This window comes from Zonotrichia leucophrys, chromosome 2, assembly GCF_028769735.1.
Source record: "Zonotrichia leucophrys gambelii isolate GWCS_2022_RI chromosome 2, RI_Zleu_2.0, whole genome shotgun sequence".
NCBI classification, from domain to species: Eukaryota; Metazoa; Chordata; class Aves; order Passeriformes; family Passerellidae; genus Zonotrichia; species Zonotrichia leucophrys.
This window is the reverse complement of record NC_088171.1, coordinates 82,271,363-82,297,584: the sequence shown is the minus strand read 5'-3', so window position 1 is coordinate 82,297,584 and position 26,222 is coordinate 82,271,363. Positions and strand designations below refer to the sequence as shown.

The following is a 26,222-nucleotide window of genomic DNA, read 5'->3' as shown; positions in this document are numbered from 1 at the left end:
ACATTTTGGGCTCACTCTTGCTCTGGTGTTCCCAAGGTGCCCAGCCAGGGTCAGGCCTCACCCACAGCCTGAGCTCCCGAACCTGGTACATAAACTTGCAGTAGTAGTCAAATGTTTACAGGACTCTTACTAGATTTAGAGTGGGACCTGAAATGCCAGTAAAGACAGCAAAATCTAATTTCATTTTAGGACACCTGGGTATCATTGTGTTGTATGTGCTTGTCTTAGTACTTTTGACACTTTGCACTCTCAGTCTTCACCTATTGCAAATGGCTGTAACCACTACAGAGTTCAGTCCCTCAAAAACCAACACTGAACAAGTTTCTCTGTTTGATTTTCATTTCATTGGCAAAACAAAAAAAACTCAATCCAGACTGTAATACTAAAATTACTAGCTTTTATGGAATTTAATTGCAATATTGTAAGAATAGATTTATGCTTACTATTTCACTCTGAGTTTATTAATTGATTCTGCTGTTCAGCAGCACTGCAGCGTGGCCCAGCTCAGTCTGGGGTGAAGTGATAATTCAGCCATTAGAGAAGAATAGGAATCTTTCCATCAAATGATGCAGCACCGTAGCAGCACAAATAAGGAGGTTACAGACTTCCAGAGCCTGTCTTTGTGGCATCCCCTGCTGGTCTTGGGCAAACAGGCCAAGGGCAGGGAGAGCTGATAGTTCTCACAGCAACAGTCATTTGCCCATAGGCATTAAACCTTGCTCAATCCTAGCTAAAATGGCATATATCCTGAAACTTGAAAGGAATTTATACCGTCTATATTCTAATTATTTTTTGTGCCTATTAATTTTTTATGTTTTGGGTTTTTTTTGATAGTCACAGTATTCAGAGATACTCATAATCTTAAAGAGTATGAGTATTTTTTGTCATAAAGATAATTTTTGTCTTATTTTTTCATATTTGAAATGAAGGCTTTTCTTTTAAATTAATTTTTAATATTTTCTTTGACTTTTCCTTGAAGAGTTTCTTTCCCAGATAGAGGGATAGAGGACAGTGATTGTCCTTTAGCTCATTTATTTTCTGTGTCTCGTCTCTTTATCTTCTTGAAGTACAGGTGAGTTCATAGAATGCATGTGAAATGCCTCAGACCTGGTAAGTGTTAGATGTGTTTTACCTCCTACTGTGAATGCAAGAAAGCAATCATCTGGTACCTAAATGATATCTTGGAAAATGCAATGCATTCAGTGGGAAAAAACCACACTAAGCATGCAGCAGAAAGATCTTTGAAGTAGCTGAGGTAGCTGGCCAAAGAAATAACATCTCAAGCAGATGTTATTTATACGTTGTTCTTTATGCACTGTCTCAAAAATCTGTTTGCATTACCTGGGACATACTTGCACTTAATTGATGTGACATTGTCTTTGTGCCAGTAACATTTTATTATTATGAATTTTTTTTTTTGCATCTGTTTATATCTTGCAAACTTGACTACTTAACAGAGAAGACAGAATTAATGTCGTCTCATCTGGCATGTTTATAGTCTCTCTTAGATGCCCAATTGAATAATGGAATTAGAAGAACACACTACCAACAGAGTAGACAGCAGAAAATAACTGGCTTCACAGTTGAGAAAGATGGTCTGATTTGAGGTTATTGAAGTCTCTGACAAAGGGCAGCCAGTACATGAGCCCTGTTCCTGCTAGAAGAGAGCACATTATTTACATCACATCACTGCATAAAGAGTGTTCTTTACCTTTTTTTGCAGGGGTTTGTATTTCATTCTAAAGTAATTGGCATTGGTACTTAGGTAGAGTCATAACTACTCTGTACAAATAAGATATTTAAAAGCTCTGTAAGGAGAGGAATGTTAGCACCAGCACTACTTAGAAATTATTTTCAATCTGGAATTTTACTTTTGAAATAAGTGTCTTTTAATGCAGATATAGCTATGCCCTTTCGTTTCTTCAATAGTAAGGCTTTGCCTGTAAATGAAGATTAAAGCAGGGATGTTTAGGCAAGGAAAACCTAAAGAAGCACTTTGGCACCTACAACAGGAAGGAGGTTCATCAATCCTGAAAGTCATTCTGATGAGTCTCTAGCAGAGGCACTAGAACAGCAAATCCATCACCACTTAGTTAAGCACCATGTTCAGACTTCAGGAGTTGTTCTAAGTGTACTGATGCCATTAACAAAAATCCTCCTTCTTACTCAGCTTCTTGAGTTACATGTTTACAACATTAGTTACATGATTGAAGCCAGCTGAAGAATTTCCTAACTTGGTGAAAGCCACATTCTTTATGTCTACTTTGCCAAAAATTCTCTTTTAATAATTCTCTAAATCTAACAATGCTGCCCTTTAGTGGTTTTGCCCATGATGAGATTGTAAATTAATTTCAAATACCCAACTGTGCTTCCAAGTGTACAAAAAATTTTTCCTATGATTATTAAAAAAGCAGGAAAGCAGAAAGCATCCAGATTGTTTTTAGTGGTCCGTACATGTATTATCTGAGAGCTGATACCTGTGATGTGCTAATACTGGAATATGGGCTCAGATTAGAGCTCCTGTTTTGTGAGACAGTTTTTGGATGGTAGAATCTCACTTGGAGATCAAGACTTGGCCAATGTAGAATGCAGCATTTGGAAATCCTTCCTCTAAATCAGTGCCCTGAGCGCTGTCCTTAAAATGTCATTCAGGTTTGATTCTTCTCAAAACCTAGTGGCACTTAAATATTTCCTGAGAAAAATTAAAACCTTGATGGGAGGGACTGAGAACATTTTAAACCAGCATATAACACAGTGATTGTCTGTTTTCTTGAGTGAGGAAAGCAGCACAGAAAGCGCCAGGACTGAACTCTGGCTGCCTAAAGGCATATTTGTATTTACTGTTAGATATTTACTATTATTAATTGCCTTTTATTAGTAGATATTTGGAATAGAGACTCGACAGGGTAAAGGCCTTGTCAAGCCTCTATGGGGGGAAAAATGATGCGTGAAGTTGTAGCTTTCACATTTTTCAGATTCCGTACTGCCTTAGTGTGTGACTCTGAATTTCATATAGCATGTTAGTAAGTTCTCTCCACAGTTTAGTTAGACAAAACAATCCTTTTCCACCCTAAGAACCAAGGACATAGTTACAGCTTCGGGCACAAAAAATGTAAACCATGGCAAATTGAGGAGAGCAAACTGGGAAGATGGGACTTCATAACCTGAAGCTGTAATTGGATAATTAACCCCAATATGTAAATGGACCAAAACTTATAAAAGTGTGAAAACTTGTGACCGATCGTCCATCTTGGGTCCATCTTTGGTAGGGCTATGGCCAGGCTTTTGTACTTCCCAAGGTGTATCCTTTGAAGGCCTTTTAATAAATACCTACTTTATTCCTTCTTAACTCTGTCCAGCCTCTGCTCCAGGTCAGCCTGGAACACTGACGTGTTCTTTCCTTTGAATGACGCAGCTGAAGTGAACCACATGGGCATTTTAACAAGACTTATTGTAAAGGATAATTAACACTGCAAAGTATGGTGAAATTAAAAACATGATGCTGACTTTAGTTTTTGCTATTATTTCTTTATTCAGGATTCTAGATTTTGTCCAGTCACTTACATAAGGTAGAAATTGAGTAGACTTTTCACCTGGATGCATTTTGTATGATTCAAAATTCCTGGCTTAGATTTACAGGTGCCACCAGGAAATTCAAGATTTTGGTGTTACAGTACTTGTTTTAGAAGTACTTTGGTCCTTTTTGTCAACATTAGGAGCATTAATAAGTATGTAAAGTAAAAGCTTGTGTCTGTATAGCAAAATCCCCCTTCTCCACGCTTAGGTGAATGTAATTTCTTGTTGAAGTGAAGGGAGACCACCCACCTTTGTCGGTCAGCATCGACTCCGGTTTATTGATCAAATTAGACACCTTTTATAACAGTGCTAATTCACTTCATGCATATTGCAAAATCTGAGCTCCCGATAGGCTGTAGAGAAAACTTCAACTCCTCCTTTTGTTTACAATACCAAGATTTGTGTTCTCAAAACTTACTTTTACTTTCCCAAAACAGCCAAAGATAGAATATTTACCTGTTATGAGAAAACTGTCTGAGAACCCTGAGAACATAGTTGTTTACAGAAACAGGCTGTGAGAATTTGCTCCTCACATCTGCCTTTTAAGCCATTTCTGAAAAAATCTCTAACAATTTCTGTCAGCAAGTTCTTGGGGTTTGAACTTTGGTGTCTTCTTCAGCTCTGAGAGAAAACAAGCATGTAAAAAATCTGAATTTTGTTTCTCTTGATTGCATTCTTTGAAGCATCGGTATTGGTAAAATATAGAGTTGTGTTTGAATGCAAAATGAAAAGAACAACAATAGAACTATAGAAAATCTGATTCACTGGCTTTCTGTAAATAAGAAGTTTTCAGTGAAGATGTTCCAACCTCAACTGGCATCTGAAGGAGAAGTGTGACAGCTCTTGAAACACTGTCTTTCATCTACAACATAGCTGTCACAATTAGTTCTCGCACCAGTTCCTTGATCCCACTCAGAAAGACAGCATTCATCTTATTAAATGCTGAAGTAAGTTTTTGTGTGTGGAAAGACAACACAGGATACATTTTTAATGTCCTGAATATTCAAAATAAGTTATTACTCATTATCATGCTGTGCTGTCATATCAAATTTAACACGTTCAGATGAAAAGGTAATACATTAGTCACCTCTCATACTACAAATACCTATTATTTCTAGTCAGAAAATGATAAACACTGAACCATATTCTGCAAGCTCCACTTAGAATAAACATTGTGATACTCTCTAATGCTACTGAGATCTGATGTTTTATCCTCCTTGCATGTTTTCAACAACTGATTCTTTCTTTAATCTCATTCTCCATTTTATTCAGAAAATTGCAAAGGAGACATAACACAATAAAAGTGTATGATGGAATCAGCAAAATAAACCTGCCTAAGTCTGCTTTTAAGAGTGGTTTTAATGATTAACCTCACCCCTCCAGTTCTGCTTCCAGGGATTTCCCAAATTTTCAGCAGTACTGAACTGCTGCAGTAGTACTACTTATGGGTTGGATCTGGACTGCTCAAAAGTGAAATGAAATTCAGCAAATCTGTTATGCACACAGAGAATTATTATTCAACTGTGTGTTTTTTCATGTTTTCCAAAGAATATCTATTCAATGGCTTAAAAACTTTTAAGGTTTTGTCACAAGTTTTCCTTTCAGGACTCTCACTGGCTTAACAAATAAGGTGGGTAGGGCAGATGTGCCAAATAAACAGGGATCTTTCCCCTCCTGAACTCAGAGCTGTGCATTAAACAGATTGCTAAGAAATACATCATTCTGTTGTGCTTCTGTTTGACAAGTGGAAAAAACACCTAGAACTTAATTTTTCAAGTTGCACTCTTAACATAACTCACATTGTTCTTCTGACTGGAGCCATCAGTGTCTTGTAATTTTAGGAAGAGCAATGGAAATAATCCCTCTTATTGATTAATAACATTGTCTGAATGATATATTGTTTCCTGAAATTTCTGTTGTTTTCCAGGCCTGTTCTAACTGATAAAGTTCCTTTTTTTTTTTTTTTGCCTTAACGATATCAGAAAAAAAATTTTGAAGAAGTGTAGAGAATCAGCCCAATAAGTTCCTCCTTGCTGAAATATGTTAGCAGGGTCAGATGATATTGTTCAAAAATCTTGCAAGCAAAGAAAAATTGGAATTACTGCAAAGCATTTTAGTACAGAAGCTACATAAGCCTGTACCTGTTTTCCAGACACTTTGAAAACAAAGGGAGTTCTCAGCAATACATGCTGTTCTCAGCATGGGCATTGCTAAGTAGTCTCAGCAATTCTATACTATAATTTTTTTCAATTATTACTTTCAGATACAAAGAAAGTTCAAATTTAACAATTGGAAGCACTGATTTTACAGTAGAAAAGTTTGAAAAGTCACCATCAATTGATGCTGACATTCTTGTACTTAGATACTGGAGTTTAGCAGAGATTTTTTTCTGTGTGAAAGTCAGTTTTATCCTCAGAATTAAGATAACACAAATTGCTTATGTGAGTAGAGAAAACTCAATTGACATTGTGTAGCACTACTAAAACACAACACTAAAACACCATAGTTTTACATTTTTTACTGAGACGTAATTTTTAAAGTTTTGAAATCGAAAGTAAGGGCTGCTAGAGCTTGTTGGGCCCAGTGGAGGTCAGGAGCTGGGAAGTGCTTCTTCCCAACCCACTGAAGCAAAATTTGATGGAATTCAAAACCCAGGGAGGGGATCCTCCTGTCCCACTCCCACTGCAGTCTGAGGCGCAACCTGTAGTGAGGCTGGGCACGTGTTCCCAATAGGAAAATGGGCATACACCATACACAGAGGAGCAATCACAGAGATCCATGGACAGAACAGCTCTCCTACAGCACCCGTGTACCAGCATGCAGCACTCATGTAAACATGATCTACGCTGATGGTCTAGTTCTTTCTTTCTGGAGGATCAGGTCTGATGGGACATACACTTCCTGACTGCCATCACCCACAGGCACACTTTCACTCGTGGGTCTGGCATGTGGAGTTTTAGTCAATACAATATCCATACCCAGGCTCTGCCCCCTTTGCAAAGTGACTAGCTCAACCCTTGGGTCTTTCCAAATTCAGATCTCCTGCTTGCCAACCAGTTCTGTTTGAATTTTCTTTGTGGTTGCACACACACTCCCCCACACACCCTGTGGGTCTCCTCGGGGACTGGTCTGACTCAGCTCAGCTCCTGACACCCTCAGCTGCCCCCCTACATGATCTCTCTCCAGTAGCACCATCCTGTGCCCCTTGCCATCTAGTCCAGCATGAAGTTTGCTGCCATTCACACGCATGCAGGCTCAGAATAAGGACTGCACTTACACCTACACAGAGGATGGTTAGAGACAGAGTTTAGTAGCAATATACAATAGACACATTTAGAAAAGTGTTCACCTGCATCCATTTCCTTTCATCCCTTCTTGTCACCATCTACCTATATTTGTACATCTCTGATCCATGTTTATGCCTTGCTTTCCTCTCCTGTGTCCCATTCCCTAAACACATACCCATAATGCCCTTAAGATATACCATTGTGTTTTACACAATTCCAAGTTTCTGCCCACTAGCAAAATTAACTATCCTGTGCTAGCCTTTTAGGCAGGAATCACCCTGGAAAGGAAGATTTTTTCCAGGGCATCCTGGAAAGGAAGATTTTTCATTGAAGGTTCTTGGTAGGTTTCCCATCAAAAATCATGACTGCAGCAACCTCTTTCCATCATCTTAGAAGCAGCAAATTCAGTGGCTTCTGTTTATGATGTTACTCATCAACTGTCATTGCCCTTTTAATCATCACCATTTGTGTTTGATTTGATTAGCCTCTCATCAGGTAGTATAAACCCTGTAAAATTCATAATACAATTTATTTTGTTTAGACCATATAATTTATTTCCATCTTTAGCTTACTTTCTTGAAATTTCTAATCCTAAAGGCTTTCTTTGAATGGTCTGTAATGTAATTCAGAAAGAACAGTGTACAGCTTCATATATATATATAAAAAACTTCTTAGCTATTTTATATTCCTAGTGCTTCTCAGCGTACTTGTCTAGTTTTCTGTGTGTAATGCAATTTAAACTTATCCAACTGCTTTTAAATTTCCAAGAAAATCACAGAACAACGTAGGTTAAGTTGTAGTAAAGCTCCAGGTGAGCTATAATAAAGGTAAAGAGTAATTAGGGCACGATTTCATGACTGTTTTAATTTGCCATAAATCCATGCTCCCTGACTAATTGGGTTTTAGGCAGACTAGACAGATAACTGAATGATTCATTTTCACTCAGATCCATTCCCTGCATCCATCGGGACACTTCCCTTCTGTAGCAACAGCAGCAATCAATACTTTGTGCTTTTTACTATATTGAAGTGGGAGGGATGACAAAATTTTTTGGAAAATCTATGTGTGGTTTCAAATTATCTTGAAATTTGCTATGTACTTAGGGCTGAAGAACAAGGTTGGGGAGTCAAAAAGGCTTTGAGCAGGAATTTTTTGTTCAAAAATGCAGATCCTTTGAGTTTATGTTTTTGGGTGGAATCTTAAGGACGGACTCTTCTCCCTTTTTAGTAAGGGAGAAGAGTAATGTTTCTATAAAAGCTGCCTGATATTTTCCCTTTTTTTTGTCCATCCTTAAGATTCCAGTGATTGTTTTGACCTTCCTGGAACTGAATTCAGAATCTGTCCAATTCAGTATGCAAAACTCCCAGTCATAAATGGAAACAATGTGTGAAAAAGCTCTGCATATACAGTGGATGTGTCCAAATAATGTATAATTAGGAACAAAATATTTATGTGCAGAATGGTAAAGATTGTAATGCAAAATGCACCCAACATGTAGGGCAATGGTGTAATTTAGCATGATGTGCCATAGCTATTGAACCCGAACAAATAGATCAGTGCTGTAAAATAAGTCCTATGTTTGGTAGTTTTTCCTGCTGGAGTTCCCATTTTTGAGACTTCCTGAGCTTGTATCTCTGCTGATGGCTGGGGCAAGGGTGAAAACAATATGTAAAGCCATCTCAGATAATATTAAGTAAATAGAAAACACACGTTGAAAAAAAACAATTAATTTTTTGGGATTGTCATGTTCCTTAAATTTTCTTTGCCTTTTTTACAGGAGTTTGCATAAAACTGAATTTGACATTTGGAAAGGGCACAAGATGCTTCTAGGCAACCTTATCTCCTCATTGCTAAAGTTTTGGGAAAATTAATGCTTATTGGATGTGTCACAAATCGTTGTTTATTCTTTGTGAGCCGCTTGTGCCTCCAGGCACTATGCATGTATGAATGGAGACTTTGCAATGTCTTCTTAGAAACAGATTAAATGAGTCAGAGTATTTTATTGTTAATTTTTCTCATTATACAAGAAAATTTTTCTATTCACTAAATATTTTTTTGTCAAATTTTACATCCAGTTTTTTATGAAATGCTTATTTGCTTTCTGGATAGTTTTAGGGAAGGTTGATTTGCTTTGCTGAGTTATTTTCCATTTAAAATAATTATCAAATAAGACTCTAAAAGGATGAAAGAAAAGCCTGAAAGCTTTCCTGTTTTGTGGGCTGCTGGGGATACATCTAGCCTTTATTCTGTGTCAAAGACTTTGCAGAGTCATTATTTACATTTTGAAGTTTCCAGAGGCTACTAAACATGACTCTTTCAATTCAGTCAAGGCAGGTCAGTTAATTTTCAAGGTTTTGATGCTGTTAAAGGTAATGACACTGCTGTCAGCTCTGTATTTTGCTATTATTAGTAGTATGTATTGAATATTTAGTAAGCTATTTGCAAATTATAATTATTTAATGGAAGTGATAATATGGCAGATATTTTAAGTAATTTTTTCTTTGTGTTCATGTTTAATCATGATCTGTCATTCTCGAGAGACTATAATAGTTAAATAGTTCTGTGCAATGCTGTAAGATTATTACTGTCCTCAGTATTAAGGTATCTTAATTCTACCCTTGTTTATTCTAATTAAGTATACTGAAGATCTTTTTTTTTTTCTCTTTTCTAAACTGTTTGCACTTAGCAATGTAGCAAGAAAGCATCAGCTTCATTGTTGTGGATGCTGAAATCATCTGGAATAATTGCAAACCGTCCTTGGCCAAGGATCACTCTTACATTGACAACCACTGCTATAATATTAACCATGGCTGTATTCAACATGGTAAGGGAAAAAGGGGTATTTTTTTCCTGTTTTTTTTTGTCCATTTAAGATTTGTTGTTGTTGTTGTTGTTATTCAGTATTTGTTTAGATGTTAAATTTATGGCCTGTTGCTATGCCAGGAACCTGCGTGGTAATTGCCAGAAACAGAAATATAAAGCAGAGCAAAAGAAAACATACTGTGTAATTGAGACCTCTGCAAACCGGATGCTCAACAAGAGCTCAGACCTTGGCTAAATATGTTAAAGAAAAATATTATTTATAATGAACAGAAAACAATTAAATCTCAGGTTTGAATTGTGCAAGTCCCTTACTCATCTGTGCGTCACTTAGAAAAGCAGCATTGCTGAGACAATCAAGTATCTCCTCACAGGATTTGTGGAAGACTTTGTGTGAAACAAACCAAGCTTTATTCAGTTTTGTGATGCTTCTCTGCTGACCCCAAAATTATCATAATGTATACATTATTGGTTTCACATGCTTTTTAAATAAGAAAAAAATTCAAAGTTACGTCAAAACTTCAAAAGTACTGACCTACAAATTCATTAGGGCTTATGTTTGCTTAAGTGACTTCAACCTCTTCAACTTCCTAACAGAGAAAATTTATGTAATTTTATTATTCCTTTGCAACTATAGAGTAAATTATAGAGTAAATCTGTAAGCAATTATAGAGTAAATCTGTCATTAGTTTGCCTAAAGCATGAATCTTATTGATCTCATTTAGTCTGAAAGGTCTATTGTCTAACGGGATGAGCAGTACACGGGATCAAAAGTCTTCCTTTGTTTTGCCCTGTTGGCTAAGGTGGATTCTGTTTGTAAACCTGTGAAAGTGTTCAGTTCAGTTCTGCATCTGCAAAGTGGGAACTCTGACATTTATTCAGGCAATATTTTCATCACAACATCAATGCATAAATTCATGTTTCAAGTGAGTAAGGTTCAGTGCTTTTGAAATTGCAACCCTAATGCTTGCTTGAGTTGCCAGTACTTTTGTTACTTAGGATTTATAAAGGACTTAGAGATTGATAATGCCTACACTGTTTTATTTTGTTTTCCCACACTTCAGGGGACCCTTAATCAATCATTTGTTACACTAAGAACTAAACTTGTCCAAATGATGTAATGTGGGCTTTTAAATGTGAACACTTGAAATAGTTGGTAGAATGTTGTCTCCGTTTTATTGTTAAATTTTTCTAGTCTTGTTAATATTGGTTTTCTGTTGTTTCTTTTTCCTGCTTTGTTTGAAGGAGAGGAGAGAAACACAAAACCAATTCTATTTCCAAACTCCAAAATTTACCTAAGTGAATTTAGTGTGTAAGGATGGGAGAGGTGAAACTCAAAGAAGTAGTGGCTGAAAATAATATAAAACTGAATATAAATTGACTTTTCATCAGTGAAAGCAGTTAGCAATGGAAACAATTATTCTGAAAAGCTGTTGATTGTCCATTAGCTGAAAACTCTTTTTGAATTATAACCTTTAGCCATGCAAAAGTTGTACAACAGCAAAGACCTCAGAGATTTAGTAACTTGTAAAATGAAGATCAGGCTAGATTTTCTCTTTTTTTAAACTCTGTAAATATATCAGAAGAAAATAAAGAACCTACTTGGGTTTAAATTATACACTGATTTAGGCTTCATGCATATGGTTATTTATTGAGTAAAAAAATGTAAAAGGAGATATAGTCAGCAACTGTTTTTTGCTTAGACTAAAGTTCTACTAGTGCTTACAGCCCACTTCAAACTTGGCCTTCAAGCAGTAAAAGACATTTTAACAAAAAAAAAGGGAGTTGTTCTGTACATAATTTTTTGAAAAAGGTTTTAATTTTATTGGCTCATGTCCAGTTTTATGTGGACTGAATGTTACAGTAATACCTAATAGGCTGTATTTTAAAGTCTTAGTGCCTTATAAGCAAGTCTTAGGGCCTTATAAGCAATGTTACAGTTACAAATAATCATGTTCCAAGATATTCATGAGATGGTAATTTTAAGTACAATTCCCACCTTGAAATTAAACCTTAATAGTTTGACTAGCAAAAATGACTTTAAATGTGATTGTGAATTTTGCATTAGCAAATTGTGGGAGAGACTCTGAAGTATCATTATTATATCTCCAAGCAACATGTACTTAATAGCAGAGTCCGTTAACTGCATTTACTTCCATGAGCCATTTCAGTAGCAAAAGGCAAAATGTAGTCATTAAGATTTAATGGAGATAAAGAGTGTCTAACCATGCCACACCTAATAATTCATCATTATGAGCAAAATGCCAAGTAAAACTCAGTCTTCATGGTCAAGGGAGACTGGAGAAGAGTGGGGGTGCAATTTTATTTGGAATTAGCTGTTTCAGCTCATGTCTAAATCTCTTGTTTAGGTTTGAGATGTGTGTAGTCCTGATCAGCAAAGAGAAGTTAAAAATCAGCTAATGTCACATAAATATCAAATAGTTCTGAGCTGAAGGGAGAGGGTAAGCATTAGATCTGGTGCTAGATAGACAGTAGGATATCTATCAGTTGCTGAGGAAAACTGCTTTTGTCAAGCTGATCTGCTTGACAGGAGAAAGAATCCTGCATGGAGCAATGCAGGAGGCCCAGAGAGACAGTAGGACTGCATGATTGTGAAGGGTTACTACTTGAAAACTGAATGAATGACTGCAGACAGTACATCAAATGATTGTGCCTTGTCATCCTCTGGGATTCTTTAGATCTTAAGGAATAGTGCATGATAAAAGATCCTGCAACAGCTCTTGGTTTCAGTGACTTCTGCATCAAATGCATGACTGGTTCTTGGCACAAGCAACAAGATCTCAGGCTTGTATGTCCCACTAAGTCTTAATTACTCTAACCACCGGCTTTAACATTCAGGATCATGGAATCATTGAATATTTTGGGTTGAAAAGAATCAAAAGAATCTTAAAAAGTCACATAGTTCACGCCCACCCCCCCGGCCGCCATGGGCAGGGACATCTTTAACTGAATCCAATTGCTCAGTCATGTCTAACCTGACTTTGAGTGTTTCCAGGAATAGGACATCCACCACCTCCTTGGAAAGTTATTCTAGTGCCTCACCATCCTCATCATATGTTTCCTTATATCTAGTCCGAATCTACCCTGTTTGAGTTTAAAACCATTACCCCTTGTCCTGTCACAACAGACCCTGCTACAAAGTTTGTCCCAATCTTTCTTAGGCCCTTCAGGTACTGGAAGGTCTCCCTGGAGAATTCTCTGGGCTGAACAACCCCAGGTCTCTCAGCCTATCTTCAAAAAAGAAGTGTTCCAGCCCTCTGATAATCTTTGTGGCTCTTCTCTAGATATTACTTGCTTTCCTGTCTTTACATCCAGTGAATGTTAACACCTGGACTGTTTCCTCTCAAAGAACACGTTTAGGAATGTGAATACTGAGAGAGGTTTGAGTATTTTTGTTCCATTGGTTATTATACATCTGTGAGCCCACACTGCCTTAAATGACACAAGTATTAGCCCCCTCTAAGTCATGAATGATCCTGTGTTCAAATAATGACAAATAATTAATCAAATCTGCTTTCATTCTCATAGTGGAAAGTTTCTTTAACAGATCTTCCTTTTAGTGTAGCTGACTCTGTTGGTGAACTTGTATTTTTAATTGGTAAGCTCTTTGGCACATACACTCTAATTATACATCCCACAGTGCCTGGCACATTGAAGACGGTTTTGGATGGTGCTTAACGCGTGTCTTTTGAGAAGAATAAATAGACATTGTCTAGAGGTTGACCTGGCCAGGGAGTTGGAAGGAAAAAGCACAGCTGAAGAAATGTAGCTTTAAGTGGTACTTGCAGGGCCCAGTCACAAATCTATTCCAGGATTTAAGGAACTTAAAAAAATCAGTATCAGTCTAGGTACACTGGATTAGCAGAGATGCACTAGCAGGTGAGACACTGCTCTGAAATCATGTTTACAGCAGTTCTGATTTCTTTCAAAGGTGTGGGAAGAGGTAGAGTCATGCTGTCACTGCCTTTATAAATGAGCATTTCTCCATACCTGTCAAATACAAAAATCATGCTGTCTGAGTCTGTAAAGGGCCAGCAGGCTCCTCATCTTTCCTGTTGGTGGGAGCTTTGAACAAGGCAGTGACTTGCCACTACATATTGCCTCTTCAGGGGACTAGGGATTGAATACATGGTTGCACAAAGACAGTTATGCATTTTCACTTGGCACACAAACTTTCATAGAAAATAAATTATTGAGCAACGTTAATTTGGTCCATTTATGCTACAAGACACCAAATAACACAGATGCATGAGCACTTTGATGTTAAGAAGCCTTGTACCAACTCAGAGGAAAAGTGCTCTAAAATTTCTGCTAAATGCATTTCAGTACTTCTGGATTTTCATTATCCTTTTACAACTTACCAATATCTCAGCATCACCTTTATTTGGTAAAAAAATACTTAGTAGTCTTGGTAAGAACTTAGCATTCCAGGCTGTCCTTAAACCTCTCCTTTTGAGCTTGGGAAGAGGGGGAATGATACCGAAATTTGTCATTCTTCACACTATTCTTGGGGCATTCTTGTGAAGATCTGGGAATAAAAGTCCTGATTCAACTGCCAGACAAACTGCCATTTTTCAAAGGAAGCTGTGATATGCATTCTACACCCAAGTACTTTCATACCTCGGTGGGAAAGATGGCTTCTTTTCTAATGAGATCTAAACTAGTGAATACTGTAGTTGTTGTATTCAGACAACAAAAGAGATGCGCTAATTTGCTTATCCCATGTTTTGAGGGAGGTTCTGTCACCACATGGCTCCCATTGAAAGCAGGTATTTTCATTATGTGAGGCAGAAAACTCACAGCTGAGGATTGCAGGTCATGTGAACACAAGAAAAGAAAACACTGTCAGAATATATGAAGTTAAAATAAGAACGTAATGGTAGCATGCTCAGACGTTCCCTGGCAAACATTGGTATTCATAAAAAATACTGCTTTCATTTGAGTCATTTGTGTGGGTGTGACTGCTTAGTAGGACTGAACCTGCTCTTACAAAAAATACTATGTTGAAGAACAATATGTATCTTCAAAGCATGATAGCAGATGTAGGTAACTGATGAGAGACAAGAAAGACAAGTGCAAACACATCATTCAGAAGTAAGTGTTGTTTGGCTCATGGCAGGTGACAACATTTCCATATCCTTTTTGTTCTCCTTTTTATATTCATTAATATATGCATAGATATACCATATTTCATACAGTGTTCTGTGTATGCAGGTAACATTTATAGGTCATAAATGCTTTGTGCGAGGTTCAAAACCCAAATTAAAATGCTTTATTCTAAATTATTTATATAAATATGCATGCCATATGTCTTTCTGTAATATAATTGTGTTTGAGTTCTTCATGTTATATAATCTTTGCTCTGGGGACATGCAAAAAGTGGAATTCTGAAACTAAATATTTCATGTCCACAGAAAAAGTATATGCACTGTTAGTGGGATGTGGTTCTCTTGGCAAATGTCCTTGTTAACAGAAGTTATTAAATAGCTAGAGGCTTGGAATGGAGAGTAAATCCTCAAAGCTGTCTGAAGGGGATTTTTTGTCCAAAGTTGTTCCAGTCAAAAGAGGCAGGTGAGCATCAGCTGCCTTAAAAAGTAACCAAGCAATTTCAGAAAATCCTTAAGTAGAGAAGGAAATAGTGTGAAAATAAGAATAAAAGAAACAGAATCATAGAATAGATGAGGTTGGAAAAGACCACAGTGATCATCTGACCCAAGCAGGGTCATCCTAGAGCACATGGCACAGGATTGTGTCCAGACAGCCCTTGAATATCTCCAGTGAGGGAGACTCCACAGCCTCTCTGAGCAATGTGGAAATGTGTGACAGGAGACAGAGAGCTGTGAGTGGAAACAGATGCCTGTCAAAAAAACTATTCTGACACTGTTATAAGTCACCTCTTTGGCATCACACCTCTGCCTCAGCCAGCAAAGGCAGCCTGCCTGTCAGATACTGTGAGCTGCCTGCACAAATGGGCTGGGACAAGCAGGGACCACTGCTCAGGTTTGTCCCTGCACAGGAACCTGCAGGGCTCTCTCTCCAGCATGTGCATGGACAGCTTGCAGGGAGCTGCACAGGTGCACATAGAGTACCTGCATCTCCTTTCAGCAGTGTGTGCCAGCAGGGGAACCTGCATTGCCAGAAGGGGAGTGTGTGCATTTCACCCACACATCCTGTGGGAAGAGGCAGATGTGCATGTAACTCCCTTCATGTGCACGTCAGTAGAGCTCTTTGGGATCAGTTATTGAAGGATGTTTCAAAATCTGTAGGTGTTCATTAACATTTTGTAGGGTCTGTTTTCATGGTTTATCGGTTCTATTTCTGGTACTGATCCTCGTCTGTAGCAGCGTGGGGTATTTCCCCAATGGGAAAAGATTCAAAGGATTCCACACTCTTCCTGACTTTGTAGTTCACTGATGGCAGGTTAATTATATGCAGTTTCACATACACAGTTGTGTTGGCAAAGCAAGGGAACCCAAAAGTGCAACTGCAGAAACACAGGTGAGTGCCAGCTTGGTGTTGGTAGTAGGTGGCGTATTGATAACCTTTGCAAATCCACAACCTTGGACTTCTTTTGAAGGGGAGTTAAGAGAGAAAATGGCTTCAGACTCTTCTCTGCAGAGCCATAAAACATCAAAGGGCACTCAGCACAAGTGGTGACATGGGAGGTTGGATAGTCTTTAGAAAGATAAAAGGAGTTACTGTGCATGAACAGCGCTGACTGCTGCCAAGGGGGATTGTGGGTCTCCATCCTTGGAAGTTTCCAAGACCTGGCTGTCCAGAACTGTGACCGAATGACTGACCAGATCTAACATTAGTAAATCAATAAACCATTTTGACCCACATTTAGTTGCTGTGAGTTGAGCAGTTCAGGTTTCCTCTGTAACAGTATTTAAAGACAGAAATGGAGAAAGAATTTGGAGGTGGGTTACTCAGTGACTACCTGCAGGGAACAGGGTGTGACAGGGAGGTGACCTCTGGAGCTCTACTCTGGTCAACCATGAGTGGATTTTCGTAGTTAGTGTATAAGAGAGACTATGAAACTAATAAATTAAGGTGACAGTCAGTGTCTGTGAGGAAAGGCTTGGGATTTTAGAAAGGAAAAAGTCAGGTATGGATTTGAGAAAATAAAAAGAACTAGGATGAAATTTAGTAGTAAAAAAGTCAAGATTGTAATTGGTCTGACAGACTAGTGACAAGAAATTCTGATACATGTTGGAAGCTCATCACATGGCTAGGCAATGAGTTCAGGATTTTAATTAATTAGGTGGGTTTAATGTCAATTCAGCTGAATCACAATAACCATCCATGTGACTGCTTTGAACTCATGGTAAGTAAGAACTGCATTTTCCTAGGTGAGTCCCAATGAAGGAAGGCTACCTTCACATTTTCTGAGCATGATGTTAATAGCTGGGGTGATGTCCCTGTGCAGAATGTGTTAAGCTGTCTGAGCCCCAGCTGCATGAGGTACAGTGAGCTTTTAAGGTTTTGTAGCTGTGAGCAAAGGAGCATTGTTCTGGATATATAAATTCAGTTTTTTAATTCAATTTATTCAAAACATATAAATCCCTCAAAGGCAGATGTCAAGAGGTTGGTGCCAGGCTCTCTTCAGTGGTGTCCAGCAACAGGATGAGGAGCAATGGCCATAAACTAAAACACAACAAGTTTCACCTCAACATGAAGAAGAACTTTACATTGAGGGAGGAGAAGGCTGCCCAGGGAGGGTGTGGACTCTCCCTGTCTGGAGTCATTCAAAACCCACCTGGACACGTTTATATGTAAACTGATCTAGCTGACTGTGTCATGGCAGGGCGTTGGACTGGATGATCTCCAGAGGTCCTTTCCAACCCTAAAAATTCCTTGACTCTAGAATGTATGAGAATATATTTTCTGCAGAATTTGTATTAATGCTATTGCATGACTCACTGATAAAATCTGGGAAGTGTGTTGGCAGTTTTGGTCACCCAGAAGGTTGAATTGAAAGAAATATGTACAGAGGGTGACTACCAGACTAACTGGGGGAATGAAGAGCTTGCTTTCAGGGAAGAAACAAGAAAAAACATAGATTGATGAGCACAATGAAGCCTGAGATTACACTTTATATTAGGACTTTAAATACTAGGGAGAGGAAGAAGCTATGTGAAAACTAAAAGATGAGATGATGACAAGAAGAAAGACAAGCAAACTGGCCATGAGTAGTGACTAAATGTAGAAACAGCTTAAATATTGAGATTCAAGCTACTGGAATAAATATAGTCGTCAAAATCTAAATTGTTAAGAAAGTACTGGATCACTGCATCAAGGAGGTCTGTATGATGTTGGTTTCCTGTGTGATTACTGGCTGAATTTGATGCCCCAAGAGATAACTGGATCCACTTTTCAGTTTCAATTCCATCAGTTCCGATATTAATGTCAGCATTATGATGTTATTGTATCAACTTCAGTAATGGCTCCATATTCTTTCTGTAATTCTTCCTTTGTTTAAATAGGACATTCAGTTTAGGTAAATCCAGGAATTATTAATATTGAGTTTATTTCTTCAATGTCTCTTGGGTGTGCGAGCTTCTGATATGTGAAAGTAATACAACAAAGAGCTTTTGTCTTTTATTCAAGTAGAAAGTGTCAGATGAAGGTTAGCACGCTTATTTTTGTTTGAGAATGTAGGAACAAGTAATCATGGTATGTCATCTTCCTTTTCCTATTTCAAATTAAAATAAAAAAGTAGTGAAATACTAAAGTTAAATGGTTACATGTAAAGCTTTCTCTGCTTCCCCATTTGACTGTTCTCTATTTTGACCTTAAACAGCTGTCATGCTAATGGATTATATATTGATTTTTTTTTTCCTAGTTTTTCCTGGATAATGATGTGATAGCTTTTTCCTCAGTTCTTAATTCATCAAACGCAAGTTTTCCTAATTCAAGTAATCAGACACGGTGGTGTATACAAAATAACTGTTTTTTCCTACCGGTAAGTTCATTTCACATTTCTTTGTTTGTTTACAACAATTGCACTAAATTGACTGTTACCAGATCTGCTTGAAGTTAAACACCCACCCATTTTTTAGACTGCAGTAAAAGCTTGATTTTTTTTTTTTAGTCAGCTGCAACTGCATTTGAAGTAAGTGGGAAGTTAAATGAGATTAGTACTTCTGAAAATAGAGGTTTTAATGAATGTCAGATTAAAAAAGCAGGAAACAGTGTAATAACAAGGAATCTTAATTCACCCGTGCTAACACATTACAAGATATCAAGATAACACACAGCATCTGCAAAACAGACTGTGCACTGAAAGCTGGTTAGTCTGCAGGCAGGTTTCCCATGGTGGGAATATTTTCAGGTGGCTGACCTGAAAATATTCACCATTTTCATCAAATGTGAAATTGTCACACATCAGTCATTGCATATTTTGGGAAAGCTGGTGTGAGAAGGGTGGAAATAAAACTCTCATGTGCCAATATATAAACTGCTTAAGAGACCTGAACTGATCTGAAGGGGATGTCTCAGTGTGAACAAAAGCGCAATGGCACATGCAAGAGGAGGGGGAAGGACATTGCTGCAAAAAAGTGGGACCTGTGTCCTAGAGAGCAGTGATTCCTTAAAATATTACAAAAGACCTGCAGTTGAAAATGTCAAGCCATATATTGTGTCAAAATATATGGGTTTGGGTGAATAAGCTGGTGGCAGCAGGAGGAAAAGGAAGTTTATTTCGTCTCTGTGGTGAAATAATCACCAAATTGGTGTGTCCTGATTTCAGGATTTATAGCTTTTAAAGTATTAAAACAAATTTTTCATCTACGAAAATTTGTCTTTGATAGATTGGCATAAAAAATTGTGTTAAAATTTCACTTCTGACATTAATACATGGAAAATTAAAGTTAGCTAAAGATTTTAAAACTTTAAAACATCTCTCAAATAAGCCTTGTTTTCATCCTCAGACGCTGCAAATATTTTAGCTGGAAAAAGCTTTAAATTCCTTTTGAGTTACCACTTTTAATTTTTTTCTTTAGTCTGGGATTAAAATTTCTCTCTTTTCACTCTATAAGATATTGAATACTTAGGCTGACAAATGTTTGTTTCCTTAAATTAAAAATTTGTTATTTTGAATCTGTGTGTTAGTTTTAAGCTTTGCTCATGTCAATAAACTTTATGTGATTTATGATAGTAAACCTGACATCTATTGACTATGTCATCTAAAATGAGTGCATAAGAGCTTTGGAAATTACTTTAGCCCCAATTGATTTAAGTTCATTTTGTGGCAAAGCAATTTATTTGCCTCCTTCTCTACCCCCCAAAATAACTTTTTTGATTAGTTTAGCTTACTTTTAAAAAAGACTTAGCAAAGATTCCTCAGTAAATTATAGCAACATTTTTGTGTTCAGTTTGGTTTAGTTTTGCTATGATGCTTCTGTAGGTTCTGTGTAATAGAAGCTGACATGTATATCTGCTCCTGGAACAAAATACTGTCCTGTATTAGTGCTGCCACATCCACATGTTAAATAAATAGAAGTTATAATACTGGCATCTAAAAGATGCAGTTTTGGAATATATTTTATTTGACTAGGAAATTTTTTTACAAAATTACTTTGTCCTCAAGTAATTTTTTCTCTATAGACATATAGGAGTAGAAGTCCTTCCTACTTGAGTGAAGATCTTTATACCCACAGAACTGCAGGTCTTAAATTTTAAGAGAAGAGACTAAATGCATTGTGCTGGATCCTAAGTGTGTACTACCCTGGTGCAAGACACCAGACCTGTGATCTCAGTAAGAAAGACAATCAGATTCTGTAAGGCATTGGTTAAAATACCTTTATTAGCTAGCACAAGAAAGAAAAAGAGAATATATATGGGCTTATGCCCCTTTAGATGCTGAGAATCTTGATTTATACAGCATGAGGTGCAGATTCTGTCTGTGGAGAGGTTACCCAGGATTTTCCTCCTTTGAGCTGTTGGAGTACTTTCTTAAAAGGGAACATTTCTATTCACTGCTTCAGCTGTCAGACCAAAGGGCCTCCATGAGAACTTGCTGTGCACTGTTGGATAAAGCCAAGGCCTCGTGTTGGTGGCAGGTGGGAGCTGCCTGCAGGCTTCTGGGTTGTGACAGGTTGGCTGAGCTGGCTGAGGTTGTCCTGGGGCTGGGGGATGCCCTAAGCAGAGCAGGGGCCTGCACCTGCTCAGCTTCACTGCTCTGTGGATTGATTGCCAGGCTCCCCAGATCTGCTTGTGTCTAACTGAAACATGCACTGCAGTGCAAGGTCTGCATTCTGAAATGTGTGGCTGTGCCACTCTTCTCTAATTCATCCACCCTTGTCTGAAATTTTCAATCTATTCTATGTATTTGTATGAAACACTGTCAGAGACTGTTCCACTTGGAAATTTCTGGGTCTTTGTCAAACGGTATTCAGTTATACGTTCAAGACTGCTTCTCCTTGTTACTTTTTGGAAAACTGATTTCAACACTAGAATGCCATACTGATTCAACAAAAGAATACTGCTATTTTTATGTAACCATGAATTTGGAGGGTGACCTCCTCTGAAATGCAGCTAACAGAGTGGTTTTATTTTTTTTTCATGATTCCGAACAATAGTTCTATCTATTTCTTATTTCAACCAGATCTTTGAGCAAATTACAGTAGCAGCAAAGATTGAGATGGCAGATACATTCTGTCTGATGGGTGCTGTGAAAATTATCCTTCTTAGTGATCCTCCAAAATTAGTATACAGTGATTCAGGTTCTGTCAAAATTGCTGCCATCAACAAGTCAACAGTAGTCCGAAAATAGCATGACTAGAAATAGAATGCTTTGTAGTTTCAGAAAAGAAACTTCCTTGCAAGGTGCAGGACTGTAATTTTCAGGAAGCATTTCTGGCAAAGGGGTTGCATATTAAAGACTAAGATAATGATTCTAGAGATGATTCCTGTTTTAGCATTAATTCTGATGCTGTAATCAATTGCCAGGAAATATTAGAAGAAAATATTTTTCCAGAAATTTCACTTCAACTATACATATTTTTGATGATATATATGACATAGGAAAGAAAATACTTTTTTTTTCTTAGCAATTGAGTATGTTTTTATACGGTTATTACTCCACAGGATTTGAGAGAAGGATTTTTTATATTTATATTATGCATAGGCCCTGTTAATAGCTTTGTATTTTTCCTATCCTGGCTGTTTATAAAATTGCATATCTGCGAGATTCATAACTGTGTACTGCATCAGTTTATAACAACTGCAAATATAGGCAATGAAATTATTGCTTCAGGCCTTTAGACATTTTTACCTTGACCCAAATGCTAGCAAGACATTCAGGGTAATCCTGGGACTCAAGCATGAATGAAAATTCCACAGTGGAACAGGAGTAAATCTTATGTCACTCTGCTGGCAACAGACTCTTACATTGGATTTCAACACCAGCAGTGGTATCCCACAAATGTAGATGAGTAAATCAAAAGTGTCAAAGGGTGAAAATTAGGGAGCATAAATTTATTTTTATTGGCTGTCTATAAACCATAGTGTCCCAGATTGTGATAGATTGCACACTTCAGTGGTCAGTCAATGGTTTGTTTTTTAAAGTAGCCTGAGCATTTTATTATGCATGATTTCCTACTCAAGAGCCAAATTCTAAATATTTTCCATTTGATTTCTCTTTGCCAGTATTTTATATACAGCTGCATATTAGGGCTCATTTCCTGTTCTGTTTTCCTGAGGATAAATTATGAGTTGAAAATGGTAATAATGTTGATTGCATTGGTGGGCTACAATGTTGTCCTTCTGCACACTCATGGGCCCATGCTGGATGACTACAGCAAATTTATGTATGCAATGGCACCTCTTAGAAGGTAGGTGGCTAACTCCAGTCTTTCTGAAGTTCAATACTACCCATGGAAGCTCTTAGTCATGGAACACATGTGTTTGGCTGTGTAATCTGAGTCACAATGTAAAATCATTGTCATGCTGCAGCAAATGTTTGATTTAATGTCACACCTCAGAGCATTAGAATAAAAGAAGTCTGGACAAGGCATTTAAATCACACACTATAGGAAATAGAGTATGGTTTAATTTGAATTTTTGTCACAAAGGACTTTACAAGAAGTCATCACCAAGTTTGTTAAGGTCTCAGACTGCACATAATTAAGGTTTTTAGGGGATATTTGCTACAAGCTGAAGAAAATCAGCTTCCCCAGAACTATTACATAGTCTGAAATGTTTACAAATAAAGTCTTAGTGACTGAACAAATTAGTAGACCAACAGTATGGATATTTTTTTATTTTGTTTTGTTGTGCCTGTGCATTTGTATCTTAAGTTCTTAGTGAGGCTGCTGAAATCTTTGTTACAGCTAATAATATGTAAGACCAAAATGACGACTCCAGTTCTTGTTATTGCTGTGTAAAATAATATTTGGACAGTTGTAATTTCTACCTCATTTTCAAAACAAAGAGGCGATTCTCTTCTGTGTAGGCCAAGTGTATGGCATATGCCACACCAGAAAATCTGGATATTCATACTGTAGTTTCAATATCATTTTTCCTGTGCTGTAACAATCATGGAAAAGGATCTCATTTGAAAATTTGGGGAAAAAAAAGTATGTTTTCTTTGCACTTAAATCTAAAGATTAAATGAACAAACCTAAGTCTTTGTTTCCATTTTATTAATGGAAAGAGTATGTGTGTGATGGTATGGAGAACCAGGGAACAGGTTAGATTGAACTTGTGTTTCTGCTAGCTTTGATTTTGTCAGTCAAGCTCTGCATCTGTTGGCATTTTCCTTCCTAAATCTCTTACCAAGGTTCTTGTTTCAGTGGCATGAGTAGGAGAGTTCTAGTGTGAACTGTTTTCCTTTAGTGACTTTTGCCAAAGCAGAGTTTTTAATAAACTCTTTACAAGATCTAGTTTGTGCCTCCTCAGGAGAAAGGGTATCTTGGGAGACAGGTGCTTTAGTTTCTTTTTCTGCATATTCATTGAATATGGTCGAGCTCTCCACAATGGAAATAGCGTTATTGCATTAAAAATCTATTTTTATTCTACTTGTATAGAATAAGCCACAAATGCTCTCCAATTGCAAGTAAAAAAGGACATTATTTTTCCTAAATCCTCATTTATTATTGGAGTTCAAAATGTAGGCACATTTGCAGAGAATATTGTAGAGCTAATTAAATCTACATAATATAAATAATGATATTTTATCAAATATTATATTGTATAATATTTAAATGTTCTTAGTTTGTGTACCAGAAAGTAGTGCATATAAATTGTGGTCTTATTTTTGTGTTTGAAGTAATATTGGTTTAACTTTTGAGCAGCCTGCTTTACTTATGTTTTTATTTTATAGGCCAGGAATACTGAAGGACCTGAAGACAATGGGCTCAATTTCCTTGTTCATATTCTTCATCACATTACTGGTTTTGGGTAGACAGGTAAGACACACACTTCTCTTCACCTGCACCAGTGGACACAATGCCAGCTGCCACATGCAGCCTGTCACCTTCTCAAAGAAACACCTTTGTCCTGTTCTTTCCCATAGCCTTGCAGAGGAGTGTCAGGAGCATCTATGACATAATTTTCTTTCTTGCCTTCCAATATGCCCTTAAAACTCACCAGTAGCTGTCACTGACACTATGCTGATAGTGTAGTGTCACTATTGCTTCTCATTCTGACCAATAGTGGCTCCTAGCTTCCTGCCTTGTTCCCATCTGTCTGCATCCATCTGCTGTCTCCCTGGTTGCTTAATTGCAAGCTATTTTCTTCACAGTTATTACAATTTGGTGCAGACACAGAAACAATGCAGCACGCACACAGAAGTGTACCACATGCTGAGGCCATGGTTGCACTAAAACTGTGACCCAACAGGAAACTACTCTTTTTATGACCCAGTTGTGCTTTTCCAGAACAAATATGATGTCAATGGTCTTACCCTGTACTAAGCTGAGGCAAGGTGCAAGGGCAGTTCTTTCTCTAAATCCTCAGGGTTGTACAGGATTCATGGCTAAAAGATGCAATTCCAGCCCATTGTGCCCGAACAATGCAGTGCACAAGACAGGGCTCTGAAACTGAAAAGGCAATCCATGTGAGATCTCATGAACAGCCTGAGCCGTCACAGACTGCAGCCTTGGAAAGAACTTTATCCCAGACTGTCCTTAAATCATTCATTTACATTATAACTCCTCAAAAGTTAATGACTGTCATTTAAATTGCCATGCAGGCCCTGCAGGTTACTACACAAAAATTCTTATCTGGCAGCTTCTGCACTATTTATTGTAGTGGGGAACATCCTTCTTGATTTAGAAATAACATTCTTCATCTGCCTTGTCAGCAGCAGCACTTAGAGTTTATTCATTTGATGGTGGTGACAGAGTGGGTCTAGAGCACAGCTACTTTCCCTCAGAAAGAGGGACAAGTTTTTCGTCTCATCAGTGGAGAATCTTTAGTCCCTGTCAACCCAAGTCTCGGATGGAGGCAAAGGGTGCAATACCAAGAATAAAGGAGAGAAGGAATATCATCTTCATTGGGAAAAGAAAGATTTCTTAGTCGATTCAGTCACATTAACAAGGAAGTTTGTTCTCCATGGAGCTACAGGTGTTTTCTGTCACACCAACTAAGAAATGAATGTAAAATGGAAAAAGTCTTCATTTTTAGAGCTGTAGGTCCAGGATCCTTGTCATGATAACATTTACTTGTAAGCCTTCAGTCTTTTGCCTTTGATTTTTCTAACTATTCTCTTTTAAAGAAGAAGGAGAAAAAAGCTTCTGCATTTTCAAATGCTTTCAAGCAGTCTAAAATGGAAAATGTTATGAACTAACTTTAATACATACCTGGCATAAGAGTTGCCATTTAAAGTTACTGTTGGTGATATTGATTGGTAGCAAATGCTTGGAAAAAGAATAGGGGAGGAAATCAACCTGCATAGTGTGACCTATTCACGGACATATACTTCCCACCTTCTGCCAGTTAATATTTCTGTGGCTGTGTTTAATAGCTATTGGCTGTTCTGTTTTCTGTTTCACTGTCTGATCCATTTTTAACCCATTTTATCTTGCTGGTGTTCCCAACACTGATAATGAATTTCACAGATTGATAAAAATTCATGGGACAGTGTCTGTCTTTCTATTTTTAGACTTTCTCTTTTCTGCTTTTATTGAGTGGCACTTGTAGGATGCTGTTGAGCCATCTTGGCAGTGTCAACAAAGTCAAATTCTTCCTTACCCTTCTTCCACAGAGGGTAATATGCAAGTAATTTCTCTGTTAGTTATTGCATTTTTTTGCAGATAATACTTTTTTTTTTAATATCTGATTATTTAAAAAATGCTGAAGATAATAGCACTGATGAAAAGGACAGCCTTTCTACTTCCCTTCAGCTGCCATTGGTGTTCCTCTGTCCCCAGGATGAGTAACCAAACGTTCATCCAAACAAAAAGTGGATGCTTTCCTGCAAGCCTAGCTCTGTGAACATGCTCACCACTGGTCATAGAGATGCCTCTCCTGAATCACAAGCAGCAGGGATCAGTGCCTCTTGTTCAGTGGGGA

General features: G+C 37.6%; 1 protein-coding gene across 1 annotated transcript in view; it reads left to right on the top strand.

Moving 5' to 3' along the window:
- The window catches only part of ADCY2 (adenylate cyclase 2), a 203,728-nt gene that overhangs the window by 159,633 nt on the left and 17,873 nt on the right, over window positions 1-26,222 (top strand). Inside the window, exons 16-19 of the mRNA XM_064705535.1 lie at window positions 9,550-9,687; window positions 18,550-18,669; window positions 22,356-22,540; window positions 24,031-24,115. Of these exons, the coding sequence (XP_064561605.1) occupies window positions 9,550-9,687; window positions 18,550-18,669; window positions 22,356-22,540; window positions 24,031-24,115 (528 nt within the window). The remainder of the gene's footprint in view (window positions 1-9,549; window positions 9,688-18,549; window positions 18,670-22,355; window positions 22,541-24,030; window positions 24,116-26,222) is intronic.